At 38.8% G+C, this 16008-nt stretch overlaps 1 protein-coding gene and 1 long non-coding RNA gene across 8 annotated transcripts in view; both read left to right on the forward strand.

The window, feature by feature from the left end:
* The first annotated feature begins 1966 nt into the window (after nucleotides 1-1966).
* LOC143263843 (uncharacterized) lies at nucleotides 1967-3470 on the forward strand. Its single transcript, XR_013037168.1, has 2 exons — nucleotides 1967-2350; nucleotides 2447-3470. It is a non-coding gene; the product is annotated as an uncharacterized LOC143263843 (long non-coding RNA).
* Nucleotides 3471-4815: 1345 nt separating this feature from the next.
* Nucleotides 4816-16008, forward strand: part of jus (EB domain-containing julius seizure protein) — a 60021-nt gene continuing 48828 nt past the window's right edge. For 3 of the 7 annotated variants that reach the window (XM_033470625.2, XM_033470624.2, XM_033470626.2), the window contains exon 1: nucleotides 4816-5847. In XM_033470625.2, the coding sequence (XP_033326516.1) occupies nucleotides 5679-5847 (169 nt within the window). In that variant the 5' untranslated portion in view covers nucleotides 4816-5678. Of the gene's footprint in view, nucleotides 5848-8475; nucleotides 8700-16008 lie in introns of those variants that run through there. The other 4 variants (XM_033470630.2, XM_076518744.1, XM_033470628.2 and 1 more) reach the window with 4 other exon arrangements.

Below are 16008 nucleotides of genomic sequence, written 5' to 3' on the forward strand. Positions count from 1 at the left end.
GTTCTTTAAATGTTCTCAATGTTGCTAATTTGATCTATTCATTTTTATCACAAATTCATAAAATCCGCAATGTACAGTAAATTCTTCCTAATCGACGCTCACAGCTTGTACAGAAAAATGGACAATTTGGGAAGAGGGGATACGATTATTCGAGCCTTGCAGCAATTGCCCATTTTCGTTTCTAAGCTGAGCGTCAATTAAGAAGTATTAACCGTGGTCATAATAAGATCGCAGGTGTTCGTGTAAAATAAAAATTATCCAGCCCGGTTGCAACGAACATGAGCCGAATAAAAATTGATTTCACTTTTTAAGGATTTCCATGAATTTGAAATAATTATCATTTTAATTTCACCATGTGTGAGAAGATTCATACGACGCTAGAAGATTCTCCACGTTCTTCTCTTTCTTCTCTTTCTTCTCTTTCTCTTCCACGTTTAGATTCTCCTCTCTTCTCGCACGTTCGAAGATATTCCACGAATGGCGCCATAGCAACCTTGGCAATTTTCAATTAAAAATACCAAAGCGTCCATGTTGAATGCAGCAGGTCCAGTATTAAAGCAGCAGTTTTTCAAGAGAACGACGAACACCGGAAATTATTTACCGGCTGAGGAACGGTGTCATAGCTTTCAGGGAGACTGCTCTGCTGCCTCTGAATCAGAAAGCTCTTAGAAGCTCGTTTGCCCCTTAGAAGGGCCGGCGAGGGATTCCAAAAATTCCGAAGCTGCCCTTATGAGAATGTCCCAGTTCTGCTATGACAGAACTCGGACTTACGTAACTCTGTTCCGCGATCCGTTTGCCCGCGTAGAAGCGTGCTGGGTTCCATTAACGGCATCCGGCGAGGAAATGTCGGAACCTCCTTTGGGAACATGTTGCGACTCGCCTTTACCGTATCAGTCCGCGTGTCCCAGTATGGGACCAGTAATCGCGCACCTTAAACACCAGCCGAGACAGAACGAGTTCTCTTCCGATACATTAAACTCCCTCTGGCCACCACCATTTTGTCGAGCCGCGAGATAAGGGGGCCTCCCGTGTCCCAAGCCGAAAGCTGTCGAGTCTCAGTCATTTTTAGAACCGAGTTATCGTGATTACTGCCAAGGTCAACGTATACTTAGGAATTCGAGTTAATTTTAATGATTAAGTTTCGTTTCAAGTGCACATGTTGAAGTAAAATTCTGGAAGTAAATGTTTGAAGCAAGTACAGTAAATTCTCCCTAATTGACGCTCAGATTGTACACGGAAATGGACGATCTAAGCGTCAATTAGGGAGAATTTATTGTACTTGCTTCAAACATTTACTTTCAGAATTTGCAGCTAGGATGCATCAGAAGTATGAGACACTCTCTTTTAGAAATTAATCCTGTTTAAGAAATTGCAGTACCTGTACAATTTTTAGTATTTCGGCTCGAGAAAATTACATCGTACACGTCAAATAGTAGCAAACACATGTGAAAAATGTCAATACAGAAGAGCCTTCCAGTTCCTAAACAAAAAAGTCAGAAAGATGATCCTGAATCAGAGAATTATCTCTAACTTAACGCTCTGACTATAAAGCAATGTTCGGGAATTTTTTAAAACAAAAGCATTAAGTATCATAATTCGACACTTTGCCTACCTAACGAACGTTAACGAACGTTCAAAGAGTGTCCTCAAATTTTGTGAAGCAACAATAATAATTTTCCTGAAAGTTGCAGCACTACGAATGAATGCGACTTTAAAATTGCTGAGAATGGAAGAATGGCACTGGTACCATTTTAGCTAGGATACTGTTATGACATTGCGATATTCTGCCTTCACTGACAATCGATGATCACTAATCCTACGTCTTTTCTTGCGTAACACGCTCAATCTATCTCTAATTCGATGAATCTCGCGCAGTACAGTGGCTCCAGCAAGTCGATAATGTCAATGCTCATGATACAAGCGTCATCGGATGATTATCAGCAGCTTACGATTGTATATCATGATGGCCGGTATCGAGTCAGAGGTCGCTGCTATCGTGTCTATAGCAAAAGGTCCGTTCGGCTGGCCGATATTTGCTCGCCGGTCACGTTTTACGCTTACAGCGGGGTAGGACGGCGGACAATTACGTCAAACGAGCTTCGCTGGTGCCATAATTCAGTGTCTGTTGCGGAAACGCGTGTTCTCACGGTGCTTCGGCCATTCTCATTCGTGCATTAACGCTGCATAATTGCTTAGGGAATTCGAATCTCTTGTGACGAGTTCATTCGAAACATGGAGAACGCTTTTACGGATTTCTCTGATCATAGCACCGATTTTAGAGGACATTGCTGGATAATGCTGAAATAAACCTGGCATTTGGATTACGCTGCGTTTTCGAGCACTCGTTTGGGTATTCAGGAACGATATCTGCATGCCGTACAAGCATTTCAAAATTTATTGCACAGGGTTTGATGATTAAGTATGATACACATTTCTCCATTTCTAGATTTCAGCACTGCTTTTAGGGGACATTGCTGGACTCTGATCAAGAAAACCTGGCATTTGCATCGTGCTACGTCTTTAAGTACTTGTTTACGTCTGCAGTTATTGTTGGACTACCAGGTTTTTATGCAAAATAAAAATTGTCCGCGTCAGTTGCAAGACATAGAAATCGAATAGCAAGTTCGTTCTTACCTTAATCATTTCATTAAATTAATTGTTAACAAGTTCGAAGTAATACGTCGATATTCAGAAACCCAATTCATAACTTTGATGCTCCGAATGGTACAGTTTCATTGCTGGACGCATAAAACCCGCAGTCTAATAATACCTAATTATAGTGGAGAGCGTAGGCTGTAGAACGACTATGTATCCCAACAAAGAAAAGTGTCATTACCGGTTGCGATCGACTATACATTGTAAATTGGATCAATCCAGTCCTTGCTCCAAATTCGGCTACCAACCACCACCACACGCTATAAAAGTTCTTCGACCATCTACCCGCCGCTAACCGCAATTACCCTTTCCCATACCAAATAAAATTAATGGCACCAACTGACCATGGATAAAACGTAAATTGAATCAACCGGGATCACAAATTCGATTAATTACATCTTCGTTTGAATTAACCCTCTGCGCTCGAGGGGCGGTATTAAGGTTCGAAAATAATTTTAACATTATCAAATTTGTTAACATCTAAAAGAAAAAGAGAAACTGTTGAAAGTGTAACTGTTGCATGAGTCATATTCATAAAATGTACTTATAATTAGTTATATAAAATGGAAATTCAGCAGAAATAGCAGAAATAGCAGAAATAGAAATATATAAATAGCAGAAATAATGAAAACTATTTTGGATTTCGAGTTGAAATGTCTCCGACCGCAAAGGGTTAATTTCCTGGGGTTCATCACAAATTTTCCAGTCGACTCGCTATTAAATTTCTTCCATTACACCGTCGCTTAGCTAAAGAATAATAAATAATAATAAATAAATATATTGTATTGAATATAATAAATAAATCGTAAATTGGATTAATCTGCGTTTTATTTTATTGTTCGTAGTTTTCTTTCTTCGATCATCTAACTATTGTGTGATCCATATTTACCCTTTCTCATGCTGAATAAAATTAATGGTACCAATTGAGCGTACACAGAACGTGAATTGGATCAACCAAGGTTAATTTCGGTTAATTACACCTTCATTTTATTTAATTGCCTGGGTTTCGTAATATACTTTCCACCATAACTTCAACCCTATTTGACCTAGGTAAATCTCTTCGTCTAATTGACACGCTATATGAGTTCTTCGATCATCTACCTAACGCGATCCTGAATTACTCTTTCAATTAATTAAAGAGAGTTTCCTCAGTGGTATCGAATGCACATAAATCGTAAATCGTATCAAATTAGGTCTTCGTTCATTGCTTAGGTTTTGTCAAAAATTATCTGCCATAACCTAGACGCCACTAAACCAAGAGAAACTGTTGTCCATAAAAGTATAGCCTCGGCTACGATATCTTGGGGTCGTAAACCATTGTTTCGACTATATGGTTACTTTAGAGCTCGGCCAATTTTACGAGAATAAGATATCGTGACCGATATTTATATATAAATATATATACCTCTTTGTTTATTTAAGAAACAGTGCCGTCAGTGGTATCAAACTATGGTTCGACAAAATACTGAAACGTTAGTATGAAATAATAAAGTTATATTCAATGTGAAACGACAATGGAAACAGAAGAACGCTGTTTTCGTTGAGAAGTGTGGTTCGAATACTTTCGTGAAATGATATTTCTTCGTAGCACGAGGATCAAAATTTAAATATTTTCTTTATTCATTGATCAATTCTCTTGAAATTTGTTATAAGTGAACTTTATACATGTGTCCATCTGCAGTAAACAATGTATTGCAAAATCTTAAACGCATCGCTTGATTTCCTTTATCCATTTAACCTTTTAATTTTCTACAAATATCAAACATAATAATAATAAAAATAAAAATAATAATACTAATAATAATAGCAGAAATAATGATATTAATACTAAATAATTAATAATAATAATAATAATAATAACAATAATATAAATAATAATAATGCTAATAATAATAGAGATAATAATAATACTAATTTTATAAACAACCACGTGGGTACGAATGCTTGTAGGACAGACTGTATGTACAACGGCAGCTTCTCGCTGCAATATACCTCTCGAACCGCGTCGTGTTAAGGGGTACCACCGTGCGACGTTGTTCCCCGCGTTCTAATCATGCATATTTACATCGGGGTGCGCGGAGCGTCGACTGGCGTATCGCGAGGAATGACTCAGAAGCTCTGCGACGTTGATCGCGAGGGTCGTGAACGACTACGGCGACGACGACTTCGACGACGACGGGTAGGAGAGAAGGTTGGGGGTTGCAACGCGTGCTGGGTCTCGCGTGCATTGCGCAGGACGTCGGCGCCCTGGCGCCGCGGCCACCCCCGAGCGATTCGGTCGTTGTTTGCTGGCTCCACATCGTGAAGTTGGTTCGGCCGGCGTGTACACAGCATCATCATCATCATCGCGGACGGTTGGTGCGACGGTGGTGATATCCCCGGTCCACGTCGATGAACGCAGAGGCGGCTCCTCGTGGCCAGAGCAGTGTCCGAGGTGACACAGCTATGCGTGCATTGCGCCACGGTTATCGATTCTGACCTGTTCTCGGCGTCGATCGCGAACCCGCTCGAAGATCAAACCTCTCTGCGGTTCGAAGCCGAGGCCAGAAGCAGAGGGATCCATCCCCTAACGAACAGCACCGTGAAAGGAGAAGGAGAGAATAGCCCGGCGTTGGCGGAGGAGGGGGGTTGCCGCAGGACAGGTCGATCGTCTCCCATGAACCTACTTCCGTTCGCCCACCCCCACCGAATCTGAACCCCAGGGGTCGAAGAGGACGCGGTCGAATAGACGGGAACCCGGCGTTGCGACTTCTGTGTCGAACCTCTGCTCGAACGGTGTGCCAGTTCGTTAGAAGCGGGAATATGCGCGTGCTATCGATCACGCGGCCTGATCCCTCGGATATGTGATACCGGAAGTAACTACGGCAGGCTTGACCTGCGTGCAGGTGCTAGACGGTGCGTTACCACCGTGAATACGTGCACGCATTAACGGGTGCTGCCGCGAGACCGAGGTTCACGGAAAGAGAGAGAGGCAAGATCGAGGTGTGCGAGAAAGTGACGCGTGTTTCGGCCGACCCACGAAGATGTTGGCCGTCCTAGACCGGACACACCTGACGGCGTCCCACATCCAACGAACGAGGAAGACCAATCCCGCCGCCAGGCTCATCTGCACTCTCCTGGTCTCATGGCTCGTTATCAATGATCACCTGGCGCTTGGGGAGACCGACCCGCCGGAACTCACTACCGTTGACGGTGAGTACATGATGAAAGTCTGCCACAGGCACTACGTGCTGTTTTGCGGCCGTTGGTTTTTCATGTTGCGGACATTCGTTTTTAGACTGCGGGTGTCGGGGACGCGCGCTAAACGCGAAACGATAAAATCGTCTGGGAATAACGATGGATCCGCGAGTTTCGATTCTATGTTGTCGATTTTAGAAAGTTTTTGACAAATGCAGATTAAATGTAAAACGATAAAATCGTCTAGGGATAATATTGGATCCACGAGTTTCGATTCTATACTGTGGATGTTAGAAAGTTTTTGATAAAAGCAGATTAAATGTGAGACAAGAAAATTTAGAAATAATATTAGATGCACAAGTTTTGTAATAATGTAGATTAAATGCAAGTCGATAAAAACGTCTTGAAATAATATTAGATGCATAAGTTTCGATTCTATACTGTGGATTTTAGAAAATTTTTGATAGAAGCAGATTGAATGCAAGACGATAAAATCGTCGAGGGATAATATTAGATGCACAAGTTTGGATTCTATACTATAGAGTTTAGACAATTTATAATAAATTTAGATTAAATACAAGTCAATATAATCGTCTTGAAATAACATTATAACACGATATTCGATTCTATATTGTAGATTTTAGAAAATTTTTGATAAAAGCAGATTAAATGCAAGTCAATAAAATCGTCTTGAAATAACATTAGATGCATAAGCTTCGATTCTATACTGTAGATTTTAGACAATTTGTGACAAAAGTAGATTAAATGCAAAACCATAAGGGTTGTCTAGAAATAATATTAGATGCACAAGTTTCGTTTTTATACTGTGGATTTTAGGCAATTTGTGAGAGACGTACACTAAATGAAACACCATAAAATCGTCTAGGAAATACTGTTATACACCGTTGCCCAAAATTCACAGTCCGGAAACAAAATTCATGTGCACCAAATTCTGTTTTTGCACGGTGGATACGTTTCAGAAAAATTATATAGTAAAACACATTATAAAAAAGACATTGTCTACATACGTAGAAAAGTAGGGGATCGGTTTTATATCCTTAAAACCTGCATAAAAAATAGCTAAACTAAAATAAGGTTAATGGAAATAATGAAATTGAATTGAAATCAAATAACTGTTTTAACCGTGCTAAATCGAATGAAATCGTGTAAAAGGGGAATTGAATTTATTCTTCTAGGCCAGGGGTGGACAAACTTTTGATCACACTACGGGCGACTTGTTTTTTTTTTAATTATTGGCGGTGGTCTATCAACATCGTATGTTTTAAGTGATCACAAGAAAAGTAGTAATTTAAAGCCAAAAATAAGTTTAAGTTTAAAATAAACATAGATAATATCAGACAGGCGGGCGACTATAGGAATAGTTACGGTCGACCAGTCGACCGCGGTCGACGCTTTGGCCACCCCTGTTCTGGACTGCGTTAAATCAAAACCGTGTAAAAACAGAATTGGGTGTGCTATGAGTTTTGTTCCTAGATTGCGAATTTTAAGCAATTTGTGACAAAAGTTGATCAAATGCGGAACAATAAAATCGTCTAACGCTACTGTTGTATGCATGCGTTTTGTTTCCAGAATGCGCATTTTATGCAATTTGTGACAGAAATACATTAAATGAGGAATAGTAAAATCGTTTAGAAATATTGTTGTGTGCATAAGATACATTTGTAGATTACGGATTTTATGCATTTGTGATAAAAACGAGTTGGAGCAATTTAAAACAATGAACAAATGAAAATAATTGAAGAGTGTCGACGTGCTGCCGTTAACTCGTTGAAATTATTAAAGAAAAAATTAAATGTATATCTGGCAACTGTCTATGCAAAAGAAACTTTTATTGTGCATAGAGATCCGCAGTCTAATTATCAAGGTATTCGAATTATTCAGTGGAGAGCTCGAATGTTCAGTTCCTCTATTTTGCACAGAATTTTGGTTTTCCATGAAAATTTGCAGTCATTTTTTACGTTAAATGATGGGTGCAAAAAATTCATTTCACATTTCAATCTTCTGTCCATGTGAAAGGCAAGCTACGCTTTATAGTCAATAATTACAAAAACAAGACACAAGGCTAGAATAATCGTATCTCCTCTTCCCAAATTGTCTATTTTTGTTTACAAGCTCAAGGAAAATTGGGGAGAATTTACAATAATTTCTCCCTAATTTGCGCTTAGATTGCGCACAAAAATGGATAATTTGGGAAGAGGAGATACGAATATTCTCTTTTCCCTAAGTAGCTAAATAACTATTTTTGTTTACAAGCTGAAGGAAAATTAGTGAGAATATATTCTACACATCATTTACGTCTGGTTAAAATGGTTATGGTAAATAGGCTACTGCGTGATTTCTTTCTCAACATCTTGTCTCGCAACATCAGTCTGTCATTTCAATTATTCTTAATTCGTAGACGATCTCGTGCAGTGACTCTAATTAAATATATTTTGACACGTTGATTGCCAGATTGCCAGCCGGAGAATCCGATAAAGTCCGGGTAAATTGGTTAGAGATCGAAACTGTGGAGTTACGTTTCATCGAGGTGATTACTACATCGCAGTGATTACGTCATCGCAGTGATTGCTTCATCACGGTGTTTATTTCGCCAATTCTTTTCGATTCCGTAAATCTTGATGCAATTCGGTTTTTGCTATTGGTGTTGCGATACGAACTAATTGCGGTAGAGAGTAGAGAGTTGTGTCTATACGCGTGTGTGGCAGTCCATGTGTTAATAATTGTGGCGAAGAATGGTTGCGTGGAAAGACCGGATTTTGTGCATTCGTGGGGAAAGTGAGTAGACGTTTAAAACGGCAGAGAAATTGGAGGATTTAAGAACGCCAGATAAGGAGAAATGGTAAAAGGTATTTGCGCATTTTGTAGTTGATGCAAACAATTTTTGTTTTGCGCAAAGATCTGCAGTCATATCAGTGTATTTATGCAAGATCCCAATGCAAAAGGTCCTAATGCAGAAGGTCCTAAAGCAAAAGATCCTAATGTAAAAGTTCCTAATGCAAAAGATCCTAATGCAAAGTAACCTAATCGAAAAGATCCTAATGAAAAAGTTCCTGATGCAAAAAATCCTAATGCAAAAGATTCTAATCCAAAAAATCCGAATGCAAAGTAACCTAATCGAAAAGATCCTAATGCAAAATCTAGATTTCTCTGAGCGATTTAAAAAATACAGAAGTTCAATTTGTAACAATAGCAATGCACGGATAATTTATTTACTGGATAATGAAGCCGAGCAAAATGAAAATCAATTTGCACTGTAGTGCAGGGATCTGTTGCATTTAATTTGAAGAGTGCAGAACGCAGAAATCCTTTCTGTTTATGTGGACAGTCTGATGCAGTTCTACAAATGTGCACTGGTTCTTGTGGACTTGTTGATGCATATTGGTCTGTTGAGAGTAGAAATGAAAAATTATGCGATACGGGGTTGAGGACTCGAGGCACTCGCGACTCGGATTTGTTTGGTATTGTTTGTTGAGGCTTCCGGGCCTAAGCCGCGTCCAGGAGGAATATTTTCCCAACGAATCGCCGGCATTGCGGTCGTTAGGTCTGCCGGAATATTCTGTGCAGTTTCAAAATATCCTGTTCTACTTTACTGAGATCAGAATTCGATTTCACGTTTAACGAAGTCCATCGTATTCTTGATCTCTTATAACATCAATTTTTATTGAGATACTTGTACCTCTCAGTTTCCTATCTCTGTGTTTTTCTTTTAGAAATTACAGAAACCTTCTGTAAAGCAGTGAACATCATAAATTCATGTTTACCATAAACGGTACAGAGATCAATTAAATTTTTCAAATTCTGTACAAAATTTTATTTTATGTTTAACGAAGTTTATCGAATTCTTAATCTCTTATTATATAACGTATCAATCTCGATTTAGACACTTGTACCTTTCAGTTTCAAAATCTCTGTTTACTTTGGAAGCCACAGAAGTCTTCAGTAAAGTAGGAGATCTCATAGAATGCATCTTTGCCACGGCAAAGAAATTAATTAGATCTTCAAAATTCTATTTAAAATCTCGTTATAATGCATACCTGTTGGATAATGAGGAATGATGTAATATGCACACCTGTGGATTCGAGAAGCGTGCACACAAAAACCGTGATTTGAATAAGCAAGAATCTTGATTTCTCGGACTCGAACTCGAAGATGCAAACAGTGCGAAAAGCGTGATTAACTTTTAAAAAATGAATACTACGCTGCGTGCGAAAGTCCCGAGTGTGGAAGATTAGCAATGAACGAATTGCATCGTTCACTGAAGGGATATTTCCCAGTTTGAGAAGATTAGCCACGTTCAGGTATGCATAGAACGCGTCCAAACTTCGCGCAGCAAAATATGCTAATGCTATGCTCTACACAGGCTGGATAACTTCTTTGCAAAGTGTCTCATCTTTCGTGCGACATTCTAATCCTTTCTTGGCAATATCTGATAATGGAACACCGCAAACGAGAAAGCCATGGTTGTCATCTTTTCGTACAAGAAAATCACAAAATTAGCCTTCCAATATCAACCGACGAAACGTAAACGATCGAAATCGTGCTTCGTTTATGCAAACATCGCTTCGATCTACTGTCTTCCAGTTTTTACGATTTAAAGAAATAAGATTGATCTTTCTATCTCTACGAAACGGAACGAATATTATATAGATGAGAATAGATATATTATAAATAAATTAAAAATAAATGAGAAGTGTGTCTCTATAGATTGTGGAAAGAAGAAGTTACCGATCTAATAGATACGACACTTTCTTTTAAAAATTAATTCTGTATTGAATTTCAGTCCTAGCTGCAAATGTTATGCTATGTCGATGCTTTAAAATTCTTTTACTTTTTACATCGTCATAAACGCATAAGATCCATATTCTACAGATCATTGGAAACGTAATTAGTTCATTTGAAGAGTGTCATAATTTCCAGAAACTGCACCCGGTGCGGTCGATAAAACGCATACAATATTGATCTTGAAAATGGATCGACGCAACTAAGTGGTTGCTAATCCACATTTCACGTAATACACGCTTTACTAAATGATCACACGTAGTACGGAAAATTAGGGCAGCCCGAGAAACGCAAAATTTCCCCAGAGTCAGTGCCAAGTAATTTCGAAGACAATAAAAAAACACATCAAAGGTAAATTAGACAATCAAGAATTGAACGTGCCGCGAAACATTGACGAGCGTCGGTCAATCGACAACTGCCGACACCAGAAAATCATAAAATCCGCAGTTTCGTAGCCGCCGACCGGAACGAGAATTACTACATCGATCGCAATTTCGGATAGTCCCAATTTCGCATATGATCCCGGTCCAGTAAAACGCGTGTGTTCGTCGAATAAGGAATTTCGCGAGATCGAATAGCGCTATTTATTTACGGTCGACCCATATTCGCGGGATGTCACGACCTTTTGTACCGTCTCTCTCTCTCTTCTTCTCTCTCATTCTCTCTCTCATTCTCTCTCTCCTTCTTTCTCTCCTTCTTCCTCTCTTTTCTCTCTCTCTCTTTCTCTCTCTCTCTCTTCTTCTCTCTCATTCTCTCTCTCATTCTCTCTCTCCTTCTTTCTCTCCTTCTTTCTCTCTTTTCTCTCTCTCTCTCTTTCTCTCTCTCTCTCTCTCTCTCTGATCCGATAATCCCTAATACGAGTCCCGATCAGATTCGTTTGAAACGAACCGGCCGATTCTATCTCGCGATATTTTCACCCGGGTGTTTTTTTTTGTTTTGCCTGCCATGTTATGTCAGACTCCGTAAAAGCCGTGTCGATCGATATCAACGTGCATAGACGTCGTTTCACGTCGGTTTACGCAGAGGTCCCATGGGCGCCGTGGTAACGTCCGTCGCAGCGACGTGACACGTTGTCACAAGAAACGGTAAAAATGTTTTTTTTAGTACCGTTGGCGACTGACGTGTTCGGGGGTGACGTCGGTTTCCGATCAACTTTCGTATAGTATTTCTTTCTATTTTTTCTTCATTCAATGATTTCATCATTTTAGATGTTGTATATTTTACGTGGATGTTGCTGCGAGGGAAGTTTGGTTACATCAGTTTCATTGGCGTAGATTGTGGTAGAAATATTGGTCGTACACATTTTGTTGATGTAGATAGATTGCGACAGAAATTTAGCCACGACCATTTCGTTTGTCTATATTGTAATAAAAATGTAGTCACGATCATTCTATTTGTGCTCATTGTGATAGGAATTTAGTCACAGCAATTTCATTTGCGTACATTATGACAAAAATTCAGTTGCAACAATTTAATCTGCGTACATCGTGACAGAAATTTAGTCATAAAAATTTTATTTGTGTACACTGCGACAGGATGGACACGTCAGCTTTACATGCGTAAATTGTGACAGAAAGTTAGTCTCATCAATTTTACTGATGTAGATTGTGAAGGTTTGATCTTATCAATTTTATTTATGTAGATTGTGCTTTATGACAAAAGTTTAATGAAGTTCGTCTACTCCGCTGAATTCCGTTATTAAGAATAGAAAGCTGTAGCATAATAAAACAATAACAAAACGAAACAGCTCACATTATTCCCGAACGATAAACGAACAAGATGAGCAACTTTCTAGAAAGCGCTACAAATTCGTTCCAACTGGCATAAAAGGCACAATCGAGGATTAATTAACCGCGAATCAGATCTAATCTACAATCTGTTCGAAATTAACCCTTTTTCGCCAATGAATGAACTTCCTCGGTTTCGAAAAATCCATGTTCATCCCCAAAGCTAGCCTGATACTGCGGCCAGCGCTGCTGCAGCTGCGGCAGGACAAAAGTAACAAGTTATGGCAGTCGTTTCTCATCGGGAACGAGCTCGCAGTCAGATAAGCAATTGACCGAAGGGCTGGGATCGGAAACTGCGATGTTGCGTTTCCGCGTAAACCGTGCCAGCGACTATCAGCATCACTCTAAAGCTCGCAGTCAAAAAATTGACGCGGCGTATATGAATCCTGGAGGACATTCGAGGATGTTAGAACGATCGTGTTACGATCTGAGAGAGGAAAATTCTTCCTCGGGAAATAAGGATGCGAACGAGACCAGAAACTTTACACGGTGGTCTAAAACACGATTCTAGCTGAACGAAATCGTTTTTATTGTTATATTTCTCACATGCTGAAGGTATCTGTCTGTTTCTTATATTTTGTTGTTATTCATACCTATTGTATATATAATTGTAATACGCATAAAACACGTAAGTAATGCAGATATTTCATGAAAAGTAATATTACTCTAAACTAAAATTATAAATGTATAATTATAATATACATAAAATACATAACGCTGCATGTAGTGTAATGAACATTAAAATTAGTTTATATGAATAGAAACACGTATGAAGTGATCTTAATTTCATTGAGTTTCTGGATTCGAATTCTTTACTACTTCCAGCATTATTTTTAATTATATTCTTTATTACATCTAAACAGTATACGCAGATATATAAATATACAATTATAATATACCTATAAAATTTATATAAATATAAATATGTATATAAATAAATATATGTATGAAATATGTATAAAAATACATGTGTGAAACACAAACATTTGCGTAGGGAATTACAATGACAATAATCATTTTGGCCAGCTAGAATCGCGTTTTACACCACCCTGCGTTCGGACGGTGAAATGCACAGACCCTCTTGAACGGTCGATCGCAGCCACGAAATCTGAAGGGAGCATCAAGCTGGGATGACAATCTACCCTGGCAATTTCAAGAATGCCATTGCGGAGTGGCCGACTTTCGGAGACGCGAGAATGAAACGGGCCAATGAGATGTTTAGGAGAAAAATCGTCCGCCGTAGAACCGACCCGTCGATGTTCTAAATTCGAAACGCATGTATTAGACGGAATTTTTCGGTGAACGTATAGTGTCGTGATGTTTGCTATTGATAGGAATACCGAGGCGCAGATGGTCGGGCTCGTATTCATTGTTTCCGCGTTATTGGGCAAAGTTCTGATTGATTTGGTGAGTTAGGAAGCGTATCGGAAACCGTTTAATGTGGCAGCCCGTGACTCTTCTTGCGAAATCGATTTCGAAAGTTTCGGGAACGTTTTGTAACTGTTTGTTTATTGTCGGAGTTCGTATCTTGACACTGGGAATTGTCCGCAGCGAGATTGCGGATCTTCGAGGAGTATACAAATTTTCTGCATCCATTTTCTCCAGCGACTTTCTACGACGACATTCACAGCAATTTGCTGCATCAATTTTCTACATCAATTTCATTTATCATTTGTTCGCAACAATTTTCTTCATCAATTGTTTGCATACACTTTCTGCATCAATTTCCATTGTCTGCATCGATTTGTCCGCCTCCATTTTATTTATCTCTGGCTGCCATCAATTTTTCGCATCAATTGTCTGCATCAATTTTATTCATCAATTTTCGATAGCAATTTCCATTATCAATTTTCATCATTAATTGTTCGCATGTGTTCCCCTCGCAAGTTGTTCGTACAAATTTTTCGCATCGATTGTCTCCATGAATTGTTCCTATAAATTTTCCGCATCGATTGTCTGCATTTAAGATCTCGTGTGCAACATGAAAGTTATACATCGTACGCGCATCGAAATATTATCTGCATTAAGACTGCATTGGAACCACACAAATACGTGTTACTAGCATGAATCACTTTAATAAATCGATGCCAATGTATCGCGATCCTCCTAAATTCTTTTAATCATCACATCCGTTTCATACGTCGTAACTCCATAATACCGTAATCTATGCAAATACCATAAAATCCTTAGTTCACTAATTTTATAAAGAAAAACAGCTACTTGTGAGGATAAACGCAGGGTGTACAACAGCAAGTTTAAGACTCTGGTCATTCAACCTGCTATCTTGGTGGGTCAGATCTGTTAAAATGGCAAATCGTTTTCGCAGCAAACGAAAACATAGCGAATGCATCTTCGACGTCGCATTATTTCCTTCCCCTGATAGCTCCATCCGATGCGCACATCACGATACTAAGAAGGTTATATCGATCGTGGAACGAAGAACGGTCTCTGTGCCCGCACACCGCTGTTCGTGGTTCTGCATTTTTTTTCTCTCTTTTACTCTGTTTATCTCAATGGTCTATTTCCATCGATTAAAACACTGAAAGCCTTCTCGAGCGAAATCGTGGACATTTTCTGCGAGCACGATCACGAGATCGGTCATACGAAGATAATTAGGGTAGCGAAGCCGATTACTGCCGGACAACCAATTATTGTGCCTCTGGCTTGTTCTCGGGCATAGTTAACATTATATTTATCGACTAACACGTGATAAACTTGGTTTAAATTTCATTTCGTTTATTTGTCAATGAAAGACTTTAATATGTCATATTCTTAATATTGTTCTTCGATATTTTTACTATCCCGTGAGAATTTTGTAGAATTTAGTTCTCTAAAACTGTAATCAATCGATGCAGTAAAATATTAAATTACAGCGGAATAGTAGATGCAGTTTGAGAGTCAACAATATTGTAGTTTATATTTGTCGAGTAAAACGTATTAAATTTTTGTATTCAAAAATAAGCAAAATAAAAGAGTAACAATATTTCGATGAAAATGTACAAAATAAGAAAATTAACAAAATAAAAGAATGAAGATATTTCAATACAAATAATTAAAAAATAAACGAAACATAAGGATAAAAATATTCAATACATCCTATTCGATAAATATAGAGTTCATTATACCCGAAAACAAATCAAAGGTAAAATATTAATTGCAGTAAAATAGTACATGCAATTTGAGAGTCGAGGATATTATAGTTTCGCGCAGAAGCAACGGTAATTAACGACAGAAGGGTAGCCGAAGTGGTAATTGCGTCATAAATGATTTATCGTTTGGAGAATGCCGAATTCGAATTTCGCGAAATTTCGCAACCGCGGTTACAATCCACAGAATACAGATGACTCGGTCGAATTATTTGAAATGCACTTTCAATCAAAATATACATGGTTTCCTGTGTTCCGTTGTCGTACAATGGCCGCCATTACAATCGCGCGTGTCTGCATAGCGCACGGCCTTCGGTACATTTACAAATTGCGCGGGGATATAGGTTCGCAGTTACTGCCGCAGTGAAACGTTCAATTTTATTCGTTGCGGCCTAATGTTACTAAGCTGTACAAATGAGATCCTTAATTAAATGCATGTAATC

Source organism: Megalopta genalis, chromosome 2 (assembly GCF_051020955.1).
Source record: "Megalopta genalis isolate 19385.01 chromosome 2, iyMegGena1_principal, whole genome shotgun sequence".
Classification (NCBI taxonomy): domain Eukaryota; kingdom Metazoa; phylum Arthropoda; class Insecta; order Hymenoptera; family Halictidae; genus Megalopta; species Megalopta genalis.